This window comes from Salvelinus fontinalis, chromosome 25, assembly GCF_029448725.1.
Source record: "Salvelinus fontinalis isolate EN_2023a chromosome 25, ASM2944872v1, whole genome shotgun sequence".
NCBI classification, from domain to species: domain Eukaryota; kingdom Metazoa; phylum Chordata; class Actinopteri; order Salmoniformes; family Salmonidae; genus Salvelinus; species Salvelinus fontinalis.
The window spans coordinates 23,001,017-23,027,041 of record NC_074689.1 but is presented as its reverse complement, the minus strand read 5'-3'; the positions used below and the strand labels follow the sequence as shown (position 1 = coordinate 23,027,041).

The following is a 26,025-nucleotide window of genomic DNA, read 5'->3' as shown; positions in this document are numbered from 1 at the left end:
AGGGTCCTAGAGAGTTCAGTGAGGCCAGGTCAGGGAGAGGATCTTAGGTAGTTCAGTGAGGCTGATCTGGGGGGAAGGTCTTAGGGTACCCGTGCTGCTCTGGCTGATCTGGCAGAATAATAACTCACACTGACAGAGAGCTATATGAGAGGCTGCCAATTGGTTCTGGGAGGAAGCTGTTGATACACCACATCCCTGGGCTAGCCTAGCCACCGATGGGGGTCACCCCAACACAGAGCACAGGACTAGCTTTGCAACCGATGGGGGTCACCCCAACACAGGGCACTGGGCCAGCCTAGCCACCGATGGGGGTCACCCCAACACAGGGCACTGGGTAGCTTTGCCATTGATGGGGGTCACCCCAACACATGGCACTGGGCAGCTTTGCCATTGATGGGGGTCACCCCAACACAGGGCACTGGGCAGCTTTGCCATTGATGAGGGTCACCCCAACACAGGGCACTGGGCAGCTTTGCCATTGATGGGGGTCACCCCAACACAGGGCACTGGGCAGCTATGCCATTGATGGGGGTCACCCCAACACAGGGCACTGGGCAGCTTTGCCATTGATGGGGGTCACCCCAACACAGGGCACTGGGCAGCTTTGCCATTGATGGGGGTCACCCCAACACAGGGCACTGGGCAGTTTTGCCATTGATGGGGGCACCCCAACACAGGGCACTGGGCAGCTTTGCCATTGATGTGGGTCACCCCAACACAGGGCACTGGGCAGCTTTGCCATTGATGGGGGTCACCCCAACACAGGGCACTGGGCAGCTTTGCCATTGATGGGGGTCACCCCAACACAGGGCACTGGGCATCTTTGCCATTGATGGGGGTTACCCCAACACAGGGCACTGGGCAGCTTTGCCATTGATGAGGGTCACCCCAACACAGGGCACTGGGCAGCTTTGCCATTGATGGGGGTCACCCCAACACAGGGCACTGGGCAGCTTTGCCATTGATGGGGGTCACCCCAACACAGGGCACTGGGCATCTTTGCCATTGATGGGGGCACCCCAACACAGGGCACTGGGCAGCTTTGCCATTGATGGGGGCACCCCAACACAGGGCACTGGGCAGCTTTGCCATTGATGGGGGCACCCCAACACAGGGCACTGGGCAGCTTTGCCATTGATGTGGTCACCCCAACACAGGGCACTGGGCATCTTTGCCATTGATGTGGTCACCCCAACACAGGGCACTGGGCTAGTCACGGCCTCGGAATCATGAACCCGCTTCAGTAGAGGAGCCTTCTCAGCACCAAGGACAGCAGCAGAGGGATAGATATTGCAATGTATTGCTGTGCCTTTTCATTGGGTACTACAGTAGATCTGTGGTAGTAATGTCATTGCTTTGATTTGTTATGAGTACACATGGATAGTGAATCAATCAATCAATCAAATACAATCATTCAAATTATATGTTATGTATATTGACAAAATCCCTATCAACCTCAATACTACAGAAGTCTATATACAGTGCACCAAACCAAACTTCTAAGTTTACCCAAAATCACGTCCATCTTCAGTTACCTTGAAAGTGGTTGATTGGCCCAGAGAGTCAACAACGTATGATTTGGGTTTGTTTACATAGAAACAGCCACCTACGGCCAGTATTAGCATTGATGAATGAAAAAGAAATCTTGAGTTATTCACCCAACAGCTATTGTAAAGGGTTCGTTTTGCAACCTGTGTATTCCTGGCCCTTAATCCATTTGACAGTTTTGAAGTCAGGCATAACATTTTCGCAGAAATAAATGAATACTTTCAGCTTAACAAACACTGCAAGAGGTTTTGTTCCATTCCGCCAATGCCATCTCAGTGCTATTACCATGAATCTGTATTTTGAAGTGCAGCTCCAAGGTTGTGGCTGTGAAACAAGAAAATCCTTCACTACAGGTAAAGTATTGCTTCGAGAAGGAACTAGAAAAGATCACAAAGCCTTGGGAAGCAATTAAAACTAAGTGGGTCTTTTATGTGGAGCTCCTTAATTATCTTTGGTAAATTTTGACTTAAATTTAACTCAAATCAAACAAGTCAACAGTAAACGTCAACCCACACTAATGATGCAGCTCCAAGTCCGCTCTAACAATGAAAAGAAATGTGTTCAGAAATTGAAGGCAGTTAGCCTGGGTACCAGTCTCTTTATCTAATCCACTCCCTGTACTCCATGTCATGTGCCAAAGAGAATGGCCTTTCTGCCACATTCAAACACGAACATTCTATCATTAATGAGCTTGAGGAGAACAGAGGATTTGATCCTGATTCGATCACCCTCACAGCTATCCTCAAATCACAACAATTATGCAAATATTGGAACTTTTTTTCTCCACAGAACACTGTGGTATTTTTGTTTGTCCAGATGAAACCAGTCTGTCAAAATTTGTTAGCTCATGTCTAAAATTCTCAAAGGAAATACATACTGCAATTCCAACCACACAACATCTTAGCCTCTGAATACAAAATACTTTACAACATATTTGTTTTTGACTTTGTTATAAAATCAAATTCTATTTTCTAGGCTGCACATGTTGTCATGGAAATATTAGTGCTATTTCCAACAACCAATTTAGCAACTCCGCCGTAAATCCAGCGCATAATGAATGTTGAGAGCTAGCTCAGCAGTTTTAGTCTTATGTCACCAAGAAAGTTAACTAGGCTAACTAGCCAGTTAAATATGTTGTTGACCAAGCTAGCTAGCTAGCAAACTCAACAGATTTAGCCTCAGCTTACAGTACCAAGCTAGCTGGCTAGTAAACAATTTAAGCCTGCAGGCTATGGAACGTGTCTTTGCATGTCAAAAAAAGATAGACGTCAAATAACACTATTTGACTTGTCAAATAAGCTTTTAATTTGACAGAACAAATAACGCAATTCTATTATAGAATGTTGTGTATGCTGAATTGCATGTGCAAGCCAAGCGTCACCATTACGATTCCTGTCAAAGCTGTACAATACTGCGTTGGTAACAAGGCATTATTTGTTCGACCAAATGGTAAAACGTCTGTGTGGGCATTTCAAATTAGATCAGGATCAAACGAGCAGGATCAAAAATGTTTGCAAATATCTTTGATACAGATGTTATTAGCAACTTCTGGGGTATCTAGCTAGCATTAGCTTGGTACCTAGCTAGCACCAATGCAACCAGCCTGAAAACAATGACCAGTAGAAACTGCAGTCATTTTCAATATTCTTAGCAATGATTTAGGAGTCTATGTGAGTAAGTACTAGCTAGCCAGCTAATTAACCATGTTGCACAAAACTAACATTATAAGCAGCCAGCTAGCTTAATTTGGCTCATGAGGCTCGACCGGACCGGGTTCTGTGTTGTGAAGCTAGCCACAATACGGATTAGCCATAATAGTGGATTTTGCGTTTTGCCTTCAAAATATGGCATGATTGGTGGAATCATGCCATATTTAGACTAGATGATTTTAAACAAGGTTGGGGTGTTCGGAATGTGGAGCAATGAAATGGGGTATCAGTCTACTCTGTGACACCCACAAAACACAACTGTGAAGTGTTTATGCACATATTAGCATCGTAGCTCTTATTGCGGGAATTTGACTGTGGGAAATCACCTACTCAGTCAGTCTATTGTGCGTATTGACATTCAAATGTACAGCCTTACCTAAGGATTGGGGATCCGTGAAATGGGGTATCAGTCTACTCAGTACCCAAGTGCTTTTTCCTGTAACTCATGAAGCAGGCGGTGTCCACCATGAAGGCAGGCGGTGTCCACCAGTATGATGAGATGGATGTGTCCAGACACGGCACCATGCTGTGAAGCATCCACATTATGTTGCAGGGTGGTAAGTTTCTCGAAACTAGACATTTGGTTTCAGAAAAAGTGAACCGCTCTTTCAACATTGTTATTGATTTTACACAAACAGGCCAAACAAACACACTATGCACCAGCCCATGATAAAACACAGTGAACACCCCACTATGCACCAGCCCATGATAAAACACAGTGAACACCCCACTATGCACCAGCCCATGATAAAACACAGTGAAAAACCCACTATGCACCAGCCCATGATAAAACACAGTGAACACCCCACTATGCACCAGCCCATGATAAAACACAGTGAACACCCCACTATGCACCAGCCCATGATAAAACACAGTGAACACCACACTATGCACCAGCCCATGATAAAACACAGTAAACACCCCACTATGCACCAGCCCATGATAAAACACAGTGAACACCACACTATGCACAAGCCCATGATAAAACACAGTGAAAAACCCACTATGCACCAGCCCATGATAAAACACAGTGAACAACCCACTATGCACCAGCCCATGATAAAACACAGTGAACAACCCACTATGCACCAGCCCATGATAAAACACAGTGAACACCACACTATGCACCAACCCATGATAAAACACAGTGAACACCCCACTATGCACCAGCCCATGATAAAACACAGTGAACACCCCACTATGCACCAGCCCATGATAAAACACAGTGAACACCCCACTATGCACCAGCCCATGATAAAACACAGTAAACACCCCACTATGCACCAGCCCATGATAAAACACAGTGAACACCCCACTATGCACCAGCCCATGATAAAACACAGTGAACACCCCACTATGCACCAGCCCATGATAAAACACAGTGAACTCCCAACTATGCACCAGCCCATGATAAAACACAGTGAACACCACACTATGCACCAGCCCATGATAAAACACAGTGAACACCACACTATGCACCAGCCCATGATAAAACACAGTGAACACCCCACTATGCACCAGCCCATGATAAAACACAGTGAACACCCCACTATGCACCAGCCCATGATAAAACACAGTGAACACTACACTATGCACCAGCCCATGATAAAACACAGTGAACACCCCACTATGCACCAGCCCATGATAAAACACAGTGAACACCCCACTATGCACCAGCCCATGATAAAACACAGTGAACACCACACTATGCACCAGCCCATGATATAACACAGTGGACACCCCACTATGCACCAGCCCATGATAAAACACAGTGAACACCACACTATGCACAAGCCCATGATAAAACACAGTGAAAAACCCACTATGCACCAGCCCATGATAAAACACAGTGAACAACCCACTATGCACCAGTCCATGATAAAACACAGTGAACACCACACTATGCACCAACCCATGATAAAACACAGTGAACACCCCACTATGCACCAGACCATGATAAAACACAGTGAACACCACACTATGCACCAGCCTATGATAAGCGAAACACAAGAAATAAAGACAATGGAATAAATAATTTGGTCAAGTCCTCGTCTAAACAGATTATACGTTAAAATTGTATTTAAATCCATTCCAGATTTATGCTTAATCTGAGTCTGTGTACCGTCCCATGTCTGGTAACTTTATGTGAATTGCTGTTTGACAGTTAGCCTAGAGATCTGAAATTCTATTAGCTTGTAGCTTGTGTGTAATCCTGATTTGTTGAAGCTGACAGAGGAGATGTGTGTGTTGTCCAGGGGGAGCTGCCCGAGGAAATGTGTGATGTGTGTGTGTGTTGTCCAAGGGAACCTGGAGAAGTCAGTTTCTCTATATGAGCTGGCTCTGGACATCAGGGGGAATAGTTTTTCACCCAAACACCCCAGTGTGGCCACAGCAGTGTTCAACCTGGCTGTACTCTACTACCAACTGGTGAGAGGACAAACAGTGCTCACACTTCATTGCATACCTTCATTGCTTGAGTCTGCTTCGAGTGCCAGATGTAGAGAGTTTGCAGTTTGGGGACTTTTGTATTGGTTTATTAAGCCATGCAAGATCAAACGGGCACAGATAAAGTGTTTGAAATGATTGTTCACCAGTGGCGGTCGATGCCGTTTTTTGATGATTGAGAACGATTTTACTTTTAATGAGTATGGCCTTATTTCTATTACAACATGTTGGACGACTGTCATTCATATTCCAAACACCCAGTTCAATGTAACAGTGATAGGTTTAGGCTACTATCATTCATATTCACCCGGTTCAATGTAACAGCGATAGGTTTAGGCTACTATCATTCATATTCACCCAGTTCAATGTAACAGCGATAGGTTTAGGTTACTATCATTCGCATTCACCCAGTTCAATGTAACATCGATAGGTTTAGGTTACTATCATTCATATTCACCCAGTTCAATGTAACAGCGATAGGTTTAGGTTACTGTCATTCATATTCACCCAGTTCAATGTAACAGCGATAGGTTTAGGTTACTATCATTCGTATTCACCCGGTTCAATGTAACAGCGATAGGTTTAGGTTACTATCATTCGTATTCACCCAGTTCAATGTAACAGTGATAGGTTTAGGCTACTATCATTCATATTCACCCGGTTCAATGTAACAGCGATAGGTTTAGGCTACTATCATTCATATTCACCCAGTTCAATGTAACAGCGATAGGTTTAGGTTACTATCATTCATATTCACCCAGTTCAATGTAACAGCGATAGGTTTACGTTACTATCATTCATATTCACCCAGTTCAATGTAACAGCGATAGGTTTAGGCTACTATCATTCGTATTCACCCAGTTCAATGTAACAGCGATAGGTTTAGGTTACTATCATTTATATTCACCCAGTTCAATGTAACAGCGATAGGTTTACGTTACTATCATTCATATTCACCCAGTTCAATGTAACAGCGATAGGTTTAGGCTACTACGTGATACTCTCATATCCAGAATGAGGATGCTACAACCTACCATATGAATGAAAGTTTACAAAGTAGGTGCCCACAGTTCACTTTGGTTGTATTCCTTCTCGCCTCTATGCATTCTCCTCCTCTCACCTTTTCCCCATCGTTTGTGGCCTGTCTGACAGAGGAAGCACTTCCTCATCTTTGTTGTGTGGTACGGAGGAGTCGAAAAACCACGAACAAAGGCTCCAAAACAAACAAAAAAGCAAATATTTGCTTTTAGATATGGTAAAGCTCTCAGTATAGTGATGTGGGTCTTTAGATGTCGTGTCATTCCCAACTTCATCCGCAACTTACGTTCCATTTTGTGTGACTTGAGCAGTTTCACACACATACACACATACACACATACACACATACACATACACATACACATACACACCCACACCCACACCCACACACACACTTACTGTAATATACAGTACCAGTCAGAGTTTGGACACCTACTCAATCAAGGGTTTTTCTTTATTTTGACATTGTAGAATAATAGTGAAGACATCAAAACTATGAAATAACACAATATGGAATCACTTAGTAACCAAAAAAGTGTTAAACAAATCAAAATATATTTTCTATTTGAGATTCTTCAAAGTAGCCACCCTTTGCCTTGATGACAGCTTTGCACACTCTTGGCATTCTCTCAACCAGCTTTACCTGGATGACAAAAAAATATATTTTGATTTGTTTAACACTTTTTTGGGTTACTTCATGATTCCATATGTTATTTCATAGTTTGAAAAAATAAAAACCCTTGAATGAGTAGGGGTGTCCAAACTTTTGATTGGTAATGTACAAACAGTACAATGATCATCATCACTGTCGACAACCCCATATCTCTTTAAAAATGTACCTAGTTTTCTCTCTTCTCTGTCCATCATGCTCTCTTTCCTCCAGCTAATAGGAGGCGGACTTTGAGAAAGCAGCAGAGCTCTGGAAGCCAGCCAATGGGGATAAGAGGCGGAGCCGTCTCTGATGTGTGGGAAGGTCCCGTCTCGACACTCATCCAGTGGGGACACGTTTAGCTTGTGTGGGCCTTCCCCTCTCCCACACGTCCCCAGGTGACACCTCCCTCTACCGCCACTCCCAATAACACAAGCGGATCCGACTTTGTCCTTCCTTGATCCCGTCTGTCCATTTCCTTGTCTCCTTCTAGAAATGCAATGGTGGAGAAGGTTCGAGGGGAGTTACCTTGGATCTTCTAGAATGCATTTTTGAGAAGGGGAGGAAAGGAGAGAGGGCATGAGGAATCAAGGAATTACAATTGAGGGTCACCCAGGCTTCGCAAATCTGCATTCCCTATGCTGCTTTGAGATGCAACAATGTAGTGGTGTCGCCTGTCAAACGTACCGCAGCTAACTGCCTTTCTGGAAATATGAAGTATGCTTTCTTTAGTCATGTCTGTTCAATTGCTGTGTTGATTAGCGTTTAAAACATTTTGTATACACATTATTCATGTAATTCTTATTTATTATTATTATTATTATTATTATTATGAAAGAATGTGAAATGACATCAACACCAGGTTAGGAAGATTGTTTTATTCCATTTTCACAAATGTTTCCAAATTACCGTGGCTCTCTGTTACTATCTATGGAAGCATATAGCTATCGATGAATTAGCATTTCAAACAGAATTCACATCTATATGCTCCAATAAATATTGTATGTGTGCTCGTATAATACAACGAATGGGAGCTGTTTTGATAGAGAATGGTTTCTCTTTTTTGGTACTTTTGCGGTGTCAATTATGCAATCAGTCTCCACGCAGTACAGGAATAGATATGAATGCATATTTTATTTGATTCATTTAAACTTTGACATATGCCTGTTTTGAATTTGTTCTTAACTGACTTGCCTAATTAAATAAAGGTTAAAAAAAATATGTAAAAGATGGACTCTCAATCTGATGCCATGGTGCGTATCAACATTTCTTTTAAAATAATTGAGCGGTGTTTTAAATGTATTTACCTCATGGTATGCAAGTAAAAGAATGAGGTTCAAACCGTGAGTTTTTCACCACAACAGAGAGTGTTTCATCTCGCGCAACATGTTTTCAAAGGTGTATATTTATATATTCACTAAACACAAAACTGAAGAAAACGGACAGAAACAGGTAGGTACTACCTGTAATTGTCCAATACGAAACTCTTATTTTGGTGTACACCGTTTTCCGTCGCAAAAACAATTTGCTACGATGTGCATTAATACGATCCTGGTTGAGCCTTCATTGTCTGGTTGAATGTACATGAAGCCAAGAGGCACACAAAGTATCAAACCTCATTTTTTATGTGTCCAACAAAGGGCTGTAGGTATCATAGCAGTTAAAGCTTTGTGCCAGTAACCGAATGGTCAATGGTTCAGATACCCAAGTTGAAAACTTAGCCCTAATTTTCACCAATCAGTCAAGGAAAAACCATAAACAATAATCAAATATTCTGTATTCTGGCTAATAAATACTTTATTGAAACAGTGCGTCGGCCCTGGACCAGAGCTAGACAGGAAACAGGTACAGTAGAAGGCAGGTTTGTCATGCAGAGAAATGTTGGTTCTCATTCAACGTTCATTCAAAATGTTTTTAGAAGTAAAAGGGGAAAATGCATTTAAGAATCCAGTTTAAATATGCATTCTTTACAATTGGTCAGAGGCTGCATCCACAACTGCAGTGATAGGTTACTTTATTCAATTCTGAGGGTTACACCAATGTTTCCTCTCGGTCAACAGGTGATACACAAGCACAATTCGTTATACAGCTAACACAGTGGCGGTTGGTGCCATTTAAGATGATGGAGGACAATTTTTATTTATTTATGAGCATGGCCTTATTTCTATTACAGCATATTGGATGACTGTCATTCATATTCCATTCGCCCAGCTCACTATAACATTTATAGGTTTAGGCTACTATATGATGCTAGAATTTTCCCTAAACCCATCATGAGGTTGCTACAACCTAATCTACGAATAGAGTTTACAATGTAGGTGTACAGGTTGAGAGAGAATTGAGTAATCAAGGTGACAGGCAGTGACACATTCAATACCACCTTGGACAGTGACACATTCAATACTACCTTGCACACTCTTGCCTGCATCTAGCTGATCTAGAGTGTAATCATTAGTCCAACAGTTGCAAACGAGACTTTCAAATGGACAAATTCAGATATGTTTATCCGTGTTTCGTTCAGTTTGCTTCCGTTTAAGAAATGTTTTTTCAACAGAATCGGCAGAAAGAATACACACCTGATCACACGCAAAAACACTTTATAGCAGCCACATATAAACAGCATGGTCCCTTTGATCGTTGGATAATTCCTTCTCACATTTACGCGCTCTCCTCCTCTTCTCCTCTCCTTCTCTAACCTTTTACTTTCGTTCGCGGACTTCAGTGCACAACACATCAGCTGTCTGTGTATTTCAAAATAAACTGTTGTATTTCTATATCTTTGAGTCAACTATTGGGTGAACAACATGTCAGTTCATGCTGCAAGAGCTCTGATAGGTTGGAGGACGTCCTCCAAAAGTTGTCATAATTACTGTGCAAGTCTATGGAAGAGGGTGAGAACCATTAACCTCCTAGGTTCTGTATTGAAGTCAATATACCCAGAGGAGGACGGAAGCTAGCAAACGTTCTAAAATGGTGTTAAAACCAGTGTTTTGCAAACATTCGAAAATGGTTTGTTACCAGTGCTTTTTTTGTTGGCATGTTTAGTCCTCACTATTGCTCCTACGGCACTAATCTGGTGAGCACCTTCGGAGCTCCGCCCAAGCAAAGCATTTGATTGGTTTACAAGGCGTCACTGATTTACACCAGGTACCGAACCCCTCCTTAAGTGATTTCTGCAATGGACCTTACCCAGGCTTCACATTTTAGGGATGAGGCTAATGCTCACCATACAGATACTACAGTATTCTTAAAAGTTTTGTTTGGTACTGACCTTCTCAGGGATGCCCACTGGGAGGTCATGGATTGGGCCTGAGGATGCCTGGAGCTTCTCATCAGTCACCTCCAACACAAGCTCAATACCTGACAGAGCATAGGTCGGTAATGGTACCTAGACAGGCTCACTTACTATGGTAAGTACATTGAGACAAAATCAAAGCCCTAGCTCACCCCAATCATTTTCCTCGTGAACCACCTCCATAACATCTCTCTCCTTTTTGCTGTTGCCCACAAAGCAACACCATCAATTACACCTGTACTTAGTCATATACATCCCCTCACATTCCCCTAGTTCATGATGGGTGAGGTAGAGAAAAAGAGAGAGAGAGAGAGAGAGAGAGAGAGAGAGAGAGAGAGAGAGAGAGAGAGAGAGAGAGAGAGAGAGAGAGAGAGAGAGAGAGAGAGAGAGAGAGAGAGAGAGAGAGAGAACCCAGCAGAGACAGAAAGGAAAGAGCCTTGGTAATTAATTACTTAAAAATCATCCAATGTGATTTTCTGGATTTTTGTTTTAGATTCCATCTCTCACAGTTGAAGTGTACCTATGATACAAAATCGGCAGTGTATCAAATACTTCTTCTCCCCACTGTATGCATTCATATTTGAGGGGGTTTTCTTTATTTTATTGAGGGTAAAGGAGAGGGAAAAAGAGACATGAAAGAAGTAGGACAGGTTGCCAGAGAAGTGCAGTGGGTCGGATTCTAACTGATGTTGACTGCGGTGGACTAGTCCATATATGTGTGCCAGGGTCCACGGCAATTCATCAGTTCTTCTGCATTCTGGCACACTAAGGGTGCGTTTGTAAATTCACTCTAGCTATCTACTCCGATATCAGAGAACTCTCGTCTGAATGTGCCAGAGCTCAGAATAACTGAGGAATATACGAACGCTCAACACCCGTTGAATATTGCAGGTATGAGTAAACGTTGGCACAGTCACCAACGCTCTGGATAACTTGAAAACCGCCAAACCAGCTCTGCTAGGGAGAGTAAATTTGTCCTCTTTTTGTCTCTGGAAGTAGCTAACAAGTTAGCCAACGTTAGCCAGATAGCTTGGGTGCTTGACTGTTGTTGTGTGGTCAAAGGCTCGGATCAGTCCTACTCCTCTGCCAGAGCGTCCAGTGTGTACTCTGAATGCTCAGAGAACGAAATACTCTGAATTTACAAAGGAACAATCTGACAACTCTCTGAAATTACAAACACCCAGAGGCCACTCTTACGAACATACCCTATGACAAGAGTGCTCTGAAATCGGAGAAGATAGTCAGAGTGTATTTACTATGTTTGAGTAAGTAAAACTCCCGTGAGCCTGCTGGAGAATAGATATTTTGTTCCCAGTTATCCCTCTGGCTTTGCCTCTTCCTCTCTGGTTTGATACACATTTCTATGAATTCATATTGTTCCTCACCTTGGTCCAATCGATGTCATTTTGTAAATGATGGAGCTCTATGACAAAACACAAAATCGTGACAGTTTCGTCAAAATCGGGACAGTTTTGTCAAAATCGGCCCAGTTTCGTCAAAATCGGCCCAGTTTCGTCAAAATCGGCCCAGTGCTCTCTGAGATAACACGTGTGTGACTCACGTACGAAAGGATGGACATCGATCCACAGTCCACATTCATCGTGGGGGACAATTATGGGAGCACCCTCCATTAACACCTAACTTTAATTTACAAGAACAAAAAGAAAGAAAATGACTTAAATCTGAATGTAACATTAGACATTTATGACATTTAATAAATACCTGTAGATGTCGGCTCTCATTTGAATGCAATGAAAAAAATTGCTAAATTGATTAGCACATTACAGCAAATGTGCATGTAAATAACAGCGATCTATTATAATTTGACTTTAATTATACAACACTTATCATAGAATGTTTCCCTCAACATGAGAGTATCGCTTCATAAGACTGATATTTTTTTTATGAGATATAGAGAAACTTCTTAACAGATGGAGAGAGAAACATGGGGGTTTGCGGCAGGAGAATGCAGCACACTGGTAAGGGACGTCTCGACACCTTGCTTACAAAGATTTGAAAATGACTCTGTTTGCTCCTGAATATTCTCTATGGTTCCCGTCGCTTGCTCCCCTTTCCTGATGCTCGTGATATCCCTTGGTGCAGTTGTTTTTGTTACTTATGAATACATTACAAATGATTATTCCTGCAACGGTGGAAACGTTTCCATATTACCAACCCGAGAAAGCTGTCTGACTTGATCAAAAATACTGCCCACAGTCTGGTTTTCTGCACAGGATTGTTCCTCCTCTCTAGGCTTGTTGTGAAAGTGAATAGGCTTTTATCACAAATAGGCTTTATCTCTTATCTGGCTCCTACATGTTTTAAGTACTGTACTGTACATTTAATGTAATCATTAGGCCCATTTCATGTAGGCTACTGTTTTGAAGATATTACTTGTAATTGATTTTCTCAAATCGTTTTGTTGACGTCTTCGCAGAGCATTTCAGCTGAAAAACAAGCCATTTGTGGTTGTTAACTATGTTGGTTTACTATATACTGTCATTGTATATGACACAATTGGGTCATGCATTGGTCATCTTAGCATCATTAGACATTATTCAATGAGCAAGTCTTCAGTTCGATATTTTCTCGTCGTCCACAGTAGCCATATTTCCCAGAACCCCTCTTGAAGTTCCTCCCTGGCCACGACATCCCAGCACATGCCTTGAGTTTGTACCACTCTGCGGCTCTCTCATCTGTCAGTGGAGCACACGGTACATTCAGTTTTGAAATAATCTGAGACAGCTTCATTGCCTACAGACGGTACATGGCCAGATCCATATACTAATGCGCTAGCTATCTCATTAGTTCCTGACCCGCGGGAAATTCACAGGTGGAACAAATCAACAGCAGCTCACAACAACAAGTTCCACATTTATGTTAGCGGCTGCTTCCCAGAGCTCTCTCTGGTCATTATGCCCAAATGAACATACACAACTCAAAGTCAATTAAGCCAATGAGGGTTTTAATTACGAGCGGAAATACGGATATTGCCACAAGGATTTTGTCTAGGGATTGATTTAATCCAGATGTGCCGATATGCAAAAATTAAATGGGGACAACTGACACATTTGATGTCTATTTGTGAGATAAATATCTGTTTTCACTAGCTATATACATGTTTTGTTTACATGTCTTCACTGTGGTCCTTCGTACTGTAGCTCAGTTGGTAGAGCATGGTGTGTGTAATGCAAGGGTAGTGGGCTTGATTCCCGGGACCACCAATATGTAAAATGTATGCACGCATGACTGTAAGTTGCTTTGGATAAAAGCGTCTGCTAAATGTGTTATATTATTACTGAGCAGGCAAGGCACCAGGATTATTTCTCTCCCGGTGCTAAGGGGAAGCTTGACCAATACGTGGGGGACGCTAAGAAAATAGTCGATTTTCATGACTTCAGAGTTATAAGGAAGTTCTCGTTTTTTCAAAAAAAGCAGATATGTCACCCAGCACATTCGATATAAATGTAATTTTTAATTGAATTTGGCCAAAGAATATTCAACAAAATAGCTATAAGCCTAATACAAGTGACCACAAGACAAAGACAAAAAAGAATTTCACATGCAAATTTCACGTCTTTCAGTAATAACAACATGAAACATCCAAAATGCGACAACAACAGGAAGTGCATTTATACCATACGCATAATCAGTCAACTGTGCATTGGTAATAACGCATCAGATGAAATGGCTATCACAACGTCAAAAATTAAATTAATAATATCCAATTTGCTGCCACAACGAGAAGTGCAATGCATTTAGCCTATGCCTAGTGTGCACACACTTGTAAAACCAACGGGCTATCACCACAATCTTAGTGATTAGATTTATATTGCAAACATAAATAACTTGTAGGCCGGCGATATACAGTTGAAGTCGAAAGTTTACATTCACTTTGGTTGGAGTCATTAAAACTAGTTTTTCAACCACCACAAATTTCTTGTTAACATACTATAGTTTTGGCAAGTCGGTTAGGACATCTACTTTGTGCATGAGTAATTTTTCCAACAATTGTTTACAGACAGATTGTTTCACTTATAATTCACTGTATCACAATTCCAGTGGGTCAGAAGTTTACATACACTGATTTGACTGTGCCTTTAAACAGCTTTAAAAAGTATGTCATGGCTTTAGAAGCTTCTGATAGGCTAATTGACATAATTTGAGTCAATTGGAGGTGTACCTGTGGATGAATTTCAAGGTCTACCTTCAAACTCAGTGCCTCTGTGCTTGACATCATGGGAAAATCTAAAGAAATCAGCCTAGACCTCAGAAAATAATTGTAGACCTCCACAAGTCTGGTTCATCATTTGGAGCAGGTACCACGTTCATCTGTACAAACAATAGTACGCAGGTATCAACACCTTGGGACCACGCAGCCATAATACCGCTCAAGATAGAGACATGTTCTGTCTCCTAGAGATGAACGTACTTTGGTGAGAAAAGTGCTAATTATTCTCAGAACCTCATCATAAAACCTTGTGAAGATTCTGAAGGAAACAGGTACAAAAGTATTTATACCCACAGTAAAACGAGTCCTATATCGACATAACCTGAAAGGCCGCTCAGCAAGGAAGAAGCCACTGCTCCAAAACCGCCATAAAAAAGATAGACTATGGTTGCAACTGCACATGGGGACAAAGATCGTAATTTTTGGAGAAATGTCCTCTGGTCTGATGAAACAAAATTAGAACTGTTTGGCCATAATGACCATTGTTATGTTTGGAGGAAAAAGGGGGAAGCTTGCAAGCCAAAGAAAACCATCCCGACCGTGAAGCACAGGGGTGGCAGCATCATGTTGTGGGGGTGCTTTGCTGCAGGAGGGACTGGTGCACTTCACAAAATAGATGGCATCATGAGGGAGGGAAATTATGTGGATATATTGAAGCAACATCTCAAGACATCAGTCAGGAAGTTAAAGCTTGGTCGCAAATAGGTCTTACAAATGGACAATGACCCCAAGTATACTTCCAAAGTTGTGGCAAAATCGCTTAAGGACAACAAAGTCAAGGTATTGGAGTGGCCATCACAAGTGACCTCAATCCTATAGAAAATGTGTGGGCAGAACTGAAAAAGTGTGTGTGCGCAAGGGGGCCTACAACCCTTACTCAGTTACTCCAGCTCTGTTAGGAGGAATGGGCCAAAATTCACCCAACTTATTGTGGGAAGCTTGTGAAAGGCTACACAAAATGTTTGACCCAAGTTAAACAATTGAAAGGCAATGCTACCAAATACTAATTGAGTGTATGTAAACTTCTGACCCACTGTGAACGTGATGAAAGAAATAAAAGCTGAAATAAATCACTCTCTACTATTATTGTGACATTTCACATTCTTAAAATAAAGTGGAGATCCGAACTGACCTAAAACAGGGAATCTTTACTAGGATTAAGTGTCAGGAATTGTGAAAAACTGAGTTTCAATGCATTTGGCTAAGGTGTATGTAAACTTCAGACTTCAACTGTACATGCGTCCTGCTGTGCATTGGTTATAATGTTACGGAATAAATGTCCATCACAACGTCAGAAATTAAAGAATTAATATCCACATTGTAGCCACAACGAGAAGTGCATTTATCCTATGCCTGTCAACTGTGCACACACGGTGTAAAACGAGCTGGCTATCATCACAATCTTAGCGATTATATTTCTATTGCAAAAATACTTGTAGGTCGACTGGCCGACATTATGCCTGCGTCTTCTTGTTCCATCCAGCTCCAGATCAGCGCGATTCAATCCTGTTCCACCGGCGGAGAGGTGCGCTGTGTCAATAAATAAAAGACTTTTCAGTTACTTACCAAGTGTTGTTTTATAGAAGCACGACGCATATGTTGGTGTGGTTCAGTGCAAATGAGTCTCGAATCTTCTGGACATCCAAGGCCGTGGTTCTTTCTGCGTGTATGGACATGTCAGGCAAGGTTGATAAGTCGAGGGTTTGTCCTTCTGTTTCGCGGGTAGGTTTTTTGCACGCCGCATGCAGGAAAAACTGCACTCACATGACACGGAGGTTACTGGCAGTGTGACAGATACGTGTAAAAGTTTTTGATGTCCATGAAGGAGTCTTTGTAAGGTTTAAGCATGGACAGTAAGGTTTAAGCATGGACAGTAAGGTTTAAGCATGGACAGTAAGGTTTAAGCATGGACAGTAAGGTTTAAGCATGGACAGTAAGGTTTAAGCATGGACAGGAAGGTTTAAGCATGGACAGGAAGGTTTAAGCATGGACAGGAAGGTTTAAGCATTGACAGGAAGGTTTAAGCATGGACAGGAAGGTTTAAGCATGGACAGGAAGGTTTAAGCATGGACAGTAAGGTTTAAGCATGGACAGTAAGGTTTAAGCATGGACAGTAAGGTTTAAGCATGGACAGTAAGGTTTAAGCATGGACAGGAAGGTTTGAGCATGGACAGTAAGGTTTGAGCATGGACAGTAAGGTTTAAGCATGGACAGTAAGGTTTAAGCATGAACAGTAAGGTTTAAGCATGGACAGTAAGGTTTAAGCATGGACAGTAATGTTTAAGCATGGACAGGAAGGTTTAAGCATGGACAGTAAGGTTTAAGCATGGACAGGAAGGTTTAAGCATGGACAGTAAGGTTTAAGCATGGACAGTAAGGTTTAAGCATGGACAGTAAGGTTTAAGCATGGACAGTAAGGTTTAAGCATGGACAGTAAGGTTTAAGCATGGACAGTAAGGTTTAAGCATGGACAGGAAGGTTTAAGCATGGACAGGAAGGTTTAAGCATGGACAGTAAGGTTTAAGCATGGACAGTAAGGTTTAAGCATGGACAGGAAGGTTTAAGCATGGACAGGAAGGTTTAAGCATGGACAGTAAGGTTTAAGCATGGACAGGAACTCCAGTGTGCTGATAACTGTTTCCCCCTGTTCCTTCCTGTTCTTTCCAGGAGCTGAGGCACCTGGTGCACCTCGGCCAGCAGATTGTCATCTCTGATTCCAAAGTGCTGTGTCACAATGCTCTCCTTTTGAAGGAATGTGGCATGCTTGGGGTTTAGGGCTGATGTTCCCATGAGAACTGCACCTGCTTCTGTGGAAAAGCATCGGGTCATTTCATTCACCAGTCGGTCAATGACAGGATAGAGCGAGGAAGTTCGGAGTTCATCCGGAGAGGACCGTTTCTGGGGTTCATTGGGCTGCTGTGAAGGCTCAAGTTCACTTTGCTTCTTAATGAAATGTGCATGGACAAATGAGCCAGAGAAAAACTTGTACATGTCTTGCACAATAACAAAAAAATCGTACCGCACCACCGCAGACCGCACCACCGCAGACCATACCACCGCAGACCGCACCATCGCAGACCACACCACCGCAGACCACACCACCACAGACCGCACCATCGCAGACCACACCACCGCAGACCACACCACCACAGACCGCACCATCGCAGACCACACCACCGCAGACCACACCACCACAGACCGCACCATCGCAGACCACACCACCGCAAACCGCACCACCGCAGACCACACCACCGCAGACCGCACCACCGCAAACCGCACCACCGCAAACCGCACCACCACAGACCGCACCACCACAGACCGCACCACCGCAGACCGCACCACCACAGACCGCACCACCACAGACCGCACCACCACAGACCGCACCACCACAGACCGCACCACCACAGACCGCACCACCACAGACCGCACCATCGCAGACCGCACCACCACAGACCGCAACACCGCAGACCGCACCACCACAGACCGCAACACCGCAGACCGCACCACCGCAGACAGCACCACCGCAGACCGCACCACCACAGACCGCACCACCACACCACCACAGACCGCAACACCGCAGACCGCACCACCACAGACCGTACCACCGCAAACCGCACCACCACACCACCACAGACCGCACCACCACAGACCGCACCACCACACCACCACAGACCGCACCACCACACCACCACAGACCGCACCACCACACCACAGACCGCACCACCACACCACCACAGACCGCACCAACACACCACCGCAAACCGCACCACCACACCACCACAGACCGCAACACCGCAGACCGCACCACCGCAGACCGCACCACCACAGACCACACCACCACAGACCGCACCACCACACCACCACAGACCGCACCACCACAGACCGCACCACCGCAAACCGCACCACCACAGACCGCACCACCACAGACCGCACCACCACAGACCGCACCACCACAGACCGCACCACCACAAACCGCACCACCACAGACCGCACCACCACAGACCGCACCACCACAGACCGCACCACCACAGACCGCACCACCACAGACCACACCACCGCAGACCGCACCGCCGCAGACCGCACCGCCCCAGACCACACCACCGCAGACCGCACCGCCACAGACCGCACCGCCCCAGACCACACCACCGCAGACCGCACCACCACAGACCACACCACCGCAGACCGCACCGCCCCAGACCGCACCACCGCAGACCACACCACCACAGACCACACCACCACAGACCGCACCACCGCAGACCGCACCACCGCAGACCGCACCACCACAGACCGCACCACCGCAAACCGCACCGCCGCAGACCGCACCGTCGCAGACCGCACCGTCGCAGACCGCACCACCACACCACCACAGACCACACCACCGCAGACCGCACCGCCCCAGACCGCACCACCGCAGACCGCACCACCACAGACCACACCACCGCAGACCGCACCGCCCCAGACCGCACCACCGCAGACCACACCACCGCAGACCGCACCACCACAGACCACACCACCGCAGACCGCACCGCCGCAGACCGCACCACCGCAGACCGCACCACAGACCGCACCACCGCAGACCACACCACCACAGACCGCACCACCACACCACCACAGACCGCACCACCACACCACAGACCGCACCACCACACCACCACAGACCGCACCAACACACCACCGCAAACCGCACCACCACACCACCACAGACCGCACCACCACAGACCGCACCACCGCAGACCGCACCACCACAGACCGCACCACCACACCACCACAGACCGCACCACCACAGACCACACCACCACAGACCGCACCACCACAGACCGCACCACCACAGACCGCAACACCGCAGACCGCACCACCGCAGACCGCACCACCACAGACCACACCACCACAGACCGCACCACCACACCACCACAGACCGCACCACCACAGACCGCACCACCGCAAACCGCACCACCACAGACCGCACCACCACAGACCGCACCACCACAGACCGCACCACCACAGACCGCACCACCACAGACCGCACCACCACAAACCGCACCACCACAGACCGCACCACCACAAACCGCACCACCACAGACCGCACCACCACAGACCGCACCACCACAGACCACACCACCGCAGACCGCACCGCCGCAGACCGCACCGCCCCAGACCACACCACCGCAGACCGCACCGCCACAGACCGCACCGCCCCAGACCACACCACCGCAGACCGCACCACCACAGACCACACCACCGCAGACCGCACCGCCCCAGACCGCACCACCGCAGACCACACCACCACAGACCACACCACCACAGACCGCACCACCGCAGACCGCACCACCGCAGACCGCACCACCACAGACCGCACCACCGCAAACCGCACCGCCGCAGACCGCACCGTCGCAGACCGCACCGTCGCAGACCGCACCACCACACCACCACAGACCACACCACCGCAGACCGCACCGCCCCAGACCGCACCACCGCAGACCGCACCACCACAGACCACACCACCGCAGACCGCACCGCCCCAGACCGCACCACCGCAGACCACACCACCGCAGACCGCACCACCACAGACCACACCACCGCAGACCGCACCGCCCCAGACCGCACCACCACAGACCGCACCACAGACCGCACCACCCCAGACCGCACCGCCGCAGACCGCACCACCGCAGACCGCACCACCACAGACCGCACCACCGCAGACCACACCACAGACCACACCACCGCAGACCGCACCGCCCCAGACCGCACCACCACAGACCGCACCACAGACCGCACCACCACAGACCGCACCACAGACCGCACCACCGCAGACCGCACCACCACAGACCGCACCACCACAGACCGCACCACCGCAGACCGCACCGCCCCAGACCACACCACCACAGACCACACCACCGCAGACCGCACCACCGCAGACCGGACCACCACAGACCGCACCACCACAGACCGCACCACCGCAGACCGCACCACCGCAGACCACACCACCGCAGACCGCACCACCACAGACCGCACCACCACAGACCGCACCACCACAGACCACACCACCGCAGACCGCACCGCCGCAGACCGCACCGCCCCAGACCGTACCACCACAGACACTTGTTCCTTTTTACTGAGGTCCTTACTCTCATCTACCATCAATGCAAATAGTTCCGCATATTGTATTTCACCACCATTTCACATCTGATCCCTAATCATATTTGCCATAATGTCTAGTATTTCATTCTGTATATCATAATGTGTGTACTTAGCATTTCTAGTGTTTTCTGAGATTTTCTGTGCAACTGTTTTATCGAATTTGCCAATGACCTGTAAAAGTTCAAGGAAGTTTCCCTGGTTGACAGCCATGTCGTTTTCTATGTCTCCTCTCTGTGAAAGTCCCTGGTATGCAGTGTAACACAATGACTCCACAACTGCTCTCATATACTCTCTGTTCATTCTGACTATTTTCGAATGTCCATCACTTAGAGCGTTGTATATTGTTAAGCCAGACTCTTGGGAGCGTTTGACTGTAAATTCAAACATGAAAACTGTTATGCATGTGGGATAATAGGCCACATTGCGAGGGTGTGCCGCAATAAATTTTAAAAAGCCACGAGCTGCAGAAAAGACAACGTACAGAAAACCGAATACCTCCAGATGCTCTAGCTACCGCTCTAATCAAGTGATTGAAAGTGAAAGTGAGTGAGTGGACACAGAGCAAGCATTCTCAATGTACAGTGTACAGGGGGAGAATATGAAGAAGGTGGAGCCTTTCATTGTGGAAATGGGAATAAATGGATTTAACGAACCGTTTTGAAATAGACACAGGGTGTAGTGTCACGCTGATCAACAGGTCCCAATTCTACAGGAAGTGTAAAACCGTTGAAGTGCCTAAACTAAGAGACACCCCCATTCAACTCAAAACGTACACAGGGTAGAAGATCACTGTGATTGGAGTTGCTGATGTTGAAGTGGAATATCAAGGACAAAAGAAAAGTCTGCCTCTCTTAGTAGTGGAAGGTACTGGCCCCAGCTTACTAGGGAGAGGGTGGTTGGAGGAAAGAAAAGTCTGCCTCTCTTAGTAGTGGAAGGTACTGGCCCCAGCTTACTAGGAAGAGGGTGGTTGAAGGAAAGAGAAGTCTGCCTCTCTTAGTAGTGGAAGGTACTGGCCCCAGCTTACTAGGACGAGGGTGGTTGAAGGAAAGAGAAGTCTGCCTCTCTTAGTAGTGGAAGGTACTGGCCCCAGCTTGCTAGGACGAGGGTGGTTGGAGGAAAGAAAAGTCTGCCTCTCTTAGTAGTGGAAGGTACTGGCCCCAGCTTACTAGGAAGAGGGTGGTTGAAGGAAAGAAAAGTCTGCCTCTCTTAGTAGTGGAAGGTACTGGCCCCAGCTTACTAGGGAGAGGGTGGTTGGAGGAAAGAGAAGTCTGCCTCTCTTAGTAGTGGAAGGCACTGTCCCCAGCTTACTAGGAAGAGGGTGGTTGGAGGAAATAAAATTGAACTGGGATGAAATCAAACATGTCACCACAGAGACATTGACACTGCAGCAGGGGCTTTCAAAGCATTAGTGTGTTTTCAAAGAAGAGCTAGGGACATTAAAAGGGGTCCAAGCTACCATTCATGATGGTGCTGATGCTACTCCCAGATTATATGGGCCAAGATCAGTTCCATATGCCATGAAGCCTAAAGTGGATGTGGAAATTGACAGGCTCTTAGCAGAGGATATAATTATACCTGTCAAATTTTCTGAGTGGGCAGCACCAGTTGTTCCCATACTAAAACCAGATGGTTCAATCAGATTATGCGGTGACTATAAACTGACTGTAAATAGAGTTTCCTCTCTAGAGCAGTACCCCATACCCAAAGTGGAGGATTTGCTTTCAACGTTAACCGGAGGGCAACAGTTCACAAAACTGGACATGAGTCATGCATATCAGCAAGTGCTAATGGATAAATCTTCACAGAAGTACCTGACCATAAACACTCACAGAGGGATGTTTACCTATAAACGCTTACCTTTTGGGGTGTCTTCTGCACCAGCTATCTTCCAAAAAACCATGGAGGGAGTTCTGCAGGGGATACCTACGGTAGCGGTTTACCTCGAAAACATTCTTGTCACGGGAGTCACAAAGGAGGAACATCTCAGAAACTTGGGGGAAGTTTTGAGGAGGATGGAGGACGCCGGTCTCCGGCTGAAGAGAAGCAAGTGTACACTGTTAGCTGATGAAGTGCAGTACCTGGGTCACAAGGTGGATGCCAAGGGGTTACACACTGTCAAAGCTAAAGTGAGGGCTGTTGTGGAAGCTCCAGCTCTGACAAACATTACAGAGCTGAAAGCCTATCTAGGCTTACTGAATTATAATAATCGCTTCCTCCCGAACCTCTCTACCCTCTTAGCTCCTCTGCATCAACTGCTAAGGAAGGATGTGGCCTGGAAATTGTCAGAGAGACAGGAGGAAGCTTTTGCAGTCAAAGGTGTTACTGCAATCAGTTACTACTCAGCAGACAGAGATCTCATCTTATCGTGTGATGCCTCATCGTATGGTGTGGAGGCGGTGCTATCACACCAGATGGATAACGGTGCAGAGAAACCTATCAGGTTCATGTCAAGAATGTTGTCGCCAGCGGAGCAAAAGTACTCTCAGCTGGACAAGGGATGACTGGCTGTCATATTCGGAATACAGAGATTCCACAAGTACTTATACGGTCGGTCACTATTGTGACCGACCATAAGCCTCTGATCTCTCTGTTCTGTGAACAAAAGCCAGTACCACAAATGGTCTCTCCAAGAGTTCAACGATGGGCTGTGTGGCTCAGAGACTACGAGCACAGAATAATTGACAAACCAGGCAAATACCATGGAAATGCTGATGCTCTGAGTAGGCTGCCCATTCCAGAAATCATCATTCAGGAGGAAGAAAATGACCAGGTTTTAATGATCGATGTGTTGGATGATGCACCAGTGAACACATCACAAATCAGGCAATAGACTTCAAAGGATGTGACGTTATCACAAGTTCATGATTTTATCCTGAAAGGATGGCCTACAGTGACAGAGCCTCAGATCATGCCTTACTACGCTCGCCGCTTGGCCTTGAGTGTTCGAGATGGATGTGTTCTGTGGGGTTCAAGAGTAGTTATCCCACCACAAGGGCGGGGGTTGCTACTTAAAACTTCTTGCCACTAGGGGGGTGCCATTTCGACATAGCACAAATGTGTACCCAATGTAAACGGCCTCATACTCAATTCTTGCCTGTACAATATGCATATTATTCTTACTATTGGATAGAAAACACTCTCTAGTTTCTAAAACCGTTGGAATTATGTCTGTGGGTGAAACAGAACTCTCTCTGCAGCAAAATCCATGACAGGAACTGCGAAGGTCTGAAAACTAGGCTCTGCTCTCGGATCAGTTTTAAGATCTGTGTGTATCCTATGGGTCGACATGAACTGCACCCGCCTTCCCCTGGATGTCAGTAACCAATGAGAAGTGGAATGGACTTTCTGCGTAGTTCCCAGAGGTTATAAAAGGCCAAGGAGCGAGAGGACCTATCTTTTCAACGCTCGCCATTACGCAAAGCAAGACCTCAGAATGGCATTTTGGAACGCTCAGTTATTGACCTTAGAAATATCCGTCTGTAATTTAATTCGTTATAGGTGTTAGAAACATCCTAACAAAGTTATTTTAAACCGAGTTATATCAGTTTATGCGAGTATATTGCTATTTTCGGAATTTACTTAGTATTGAGTATAACGTTTTGGGCATGCTGTTTGGTATAGCTACTTGTTAGCTGCTACTTCCGAATTTGTTCACGACTTTTTACAACCACGCAACAATTCTTTTGGACAAAGGACCACTTCGCCAAGATTCTGATGGAAGCTCGTCCAAAAGTAAGAGCTATTTATGATGGTATTCCGTATTTATGTGGAAAAATGTGAACGTATTTGTCCGCCATTATTACGGCACTAGTCTGGCTGTAACGCACACTGTATGTGTAATAACGTTAATTAAAAAAATCTAACTCAGCGATTGCATTAAGAACTAATTTGTCTTTCAATTGTTGTCCAACCTGTATTTTTTTAGTCAAGTTTATGAATAGCTTTCGATAAGAGTAGGTGCCTTTCCAAGATGGCGCCGGCCAGAATGCATGCCCTGTTGCTACTGATCACATTGTATAACCACGGTGTGTCCTGGTAAATATGCACATTTTCGAACAAAACCTATATGGATTGTGTAATATGATGTTACAGGACTGTCATCTGAAGAATTCTGAGAAGGTTAGTGAAAAAATGTATAGCGTTTGGTGGTTTATAACGTTATTGCTATTTTTGCCTTGAACCAATGCTGCTGTGTGACTGACTATTGTACTAAGCTAAGATAACGCTATATTGTGTTTTCGCTGTAAAACACTTAGAAAATCTGACATTTTGGCTATATTCACATGATCTGTGTCTTTCATCTGCTGTACGCTGTGTATTTTTAAGAAATGTTTTATGATGAGTAATTAGCTAATACACGATGGTCTCTGTAGTTATTCTAGTCATTTTAGTGACAGTTGTGATGGGGGCTGCAATTGTAAACTATGATTTATACCTGAAATATGCACATTTTTCTAACAAAACCTATGCTATACAATAAACATGTTATCAGACTGTCATCTGATGAGGTTGTTTCTTGGTTAGTGGCTATTTATATCTTTATTTGGTCGAATTTGTGATAGCTACTGATGCAGTAAGAAAATGGTGGAGTATGAGAGTGGTGTCTTTTGCTAACGTGGTTAGCTAATAGATTTACATATTGTGTCTTCCCTGTAAAACATTTTAAAAATCAGAGATGATGGCTTGATTCACAAGATCTGTATCTTTCATCTGGTGTCTTGGACTTGTGATTTCATGAACATTTTATTTTAGGATATACCTGTAACTTTAGTCTAGGCTGTGCTAGTCAGCTTTTGTGATGGGGGTGCTCCCGGATCCGGGTTTGTGAGGCGTTAGAGGTTTTAAGTTGTTGCATCAGTCTCATCCAGCTATGTCGAGAATGAAAGGCCTAGCGAGGTCATACGTCTGGTGGCCAAAAATGGACCACGATGTGGAAAATGAGGTTAGCTGGTGTGCAGGTTGTCAGAGTAAC

At 45.4% G+C, this 26,025-nt stretch overlaps 1 protein-coding gene across 1 annotated transcript; it reads left to right on the top strand.

Moving 5' to 3' along the window:
• The first annotated feature begins 3,950 nt into the window (after positions 1–3,950).
• Positions 3,951–4,985, top strand: LOC129823321 (histidine-rich glycoprotein-like). Its single transcript, XM_055882249.1, has one exon. The coding sequence runs from the start codon at positions 3,951–3,953 to the stop codon at positions 4,983–4,985; it is 1,035 nt and encodes a 344-aa protein (XP_055738224.1).
• The last annotated feature ends 21,040 nt before the right edge of the window (positions 4,986–26,025 follow it).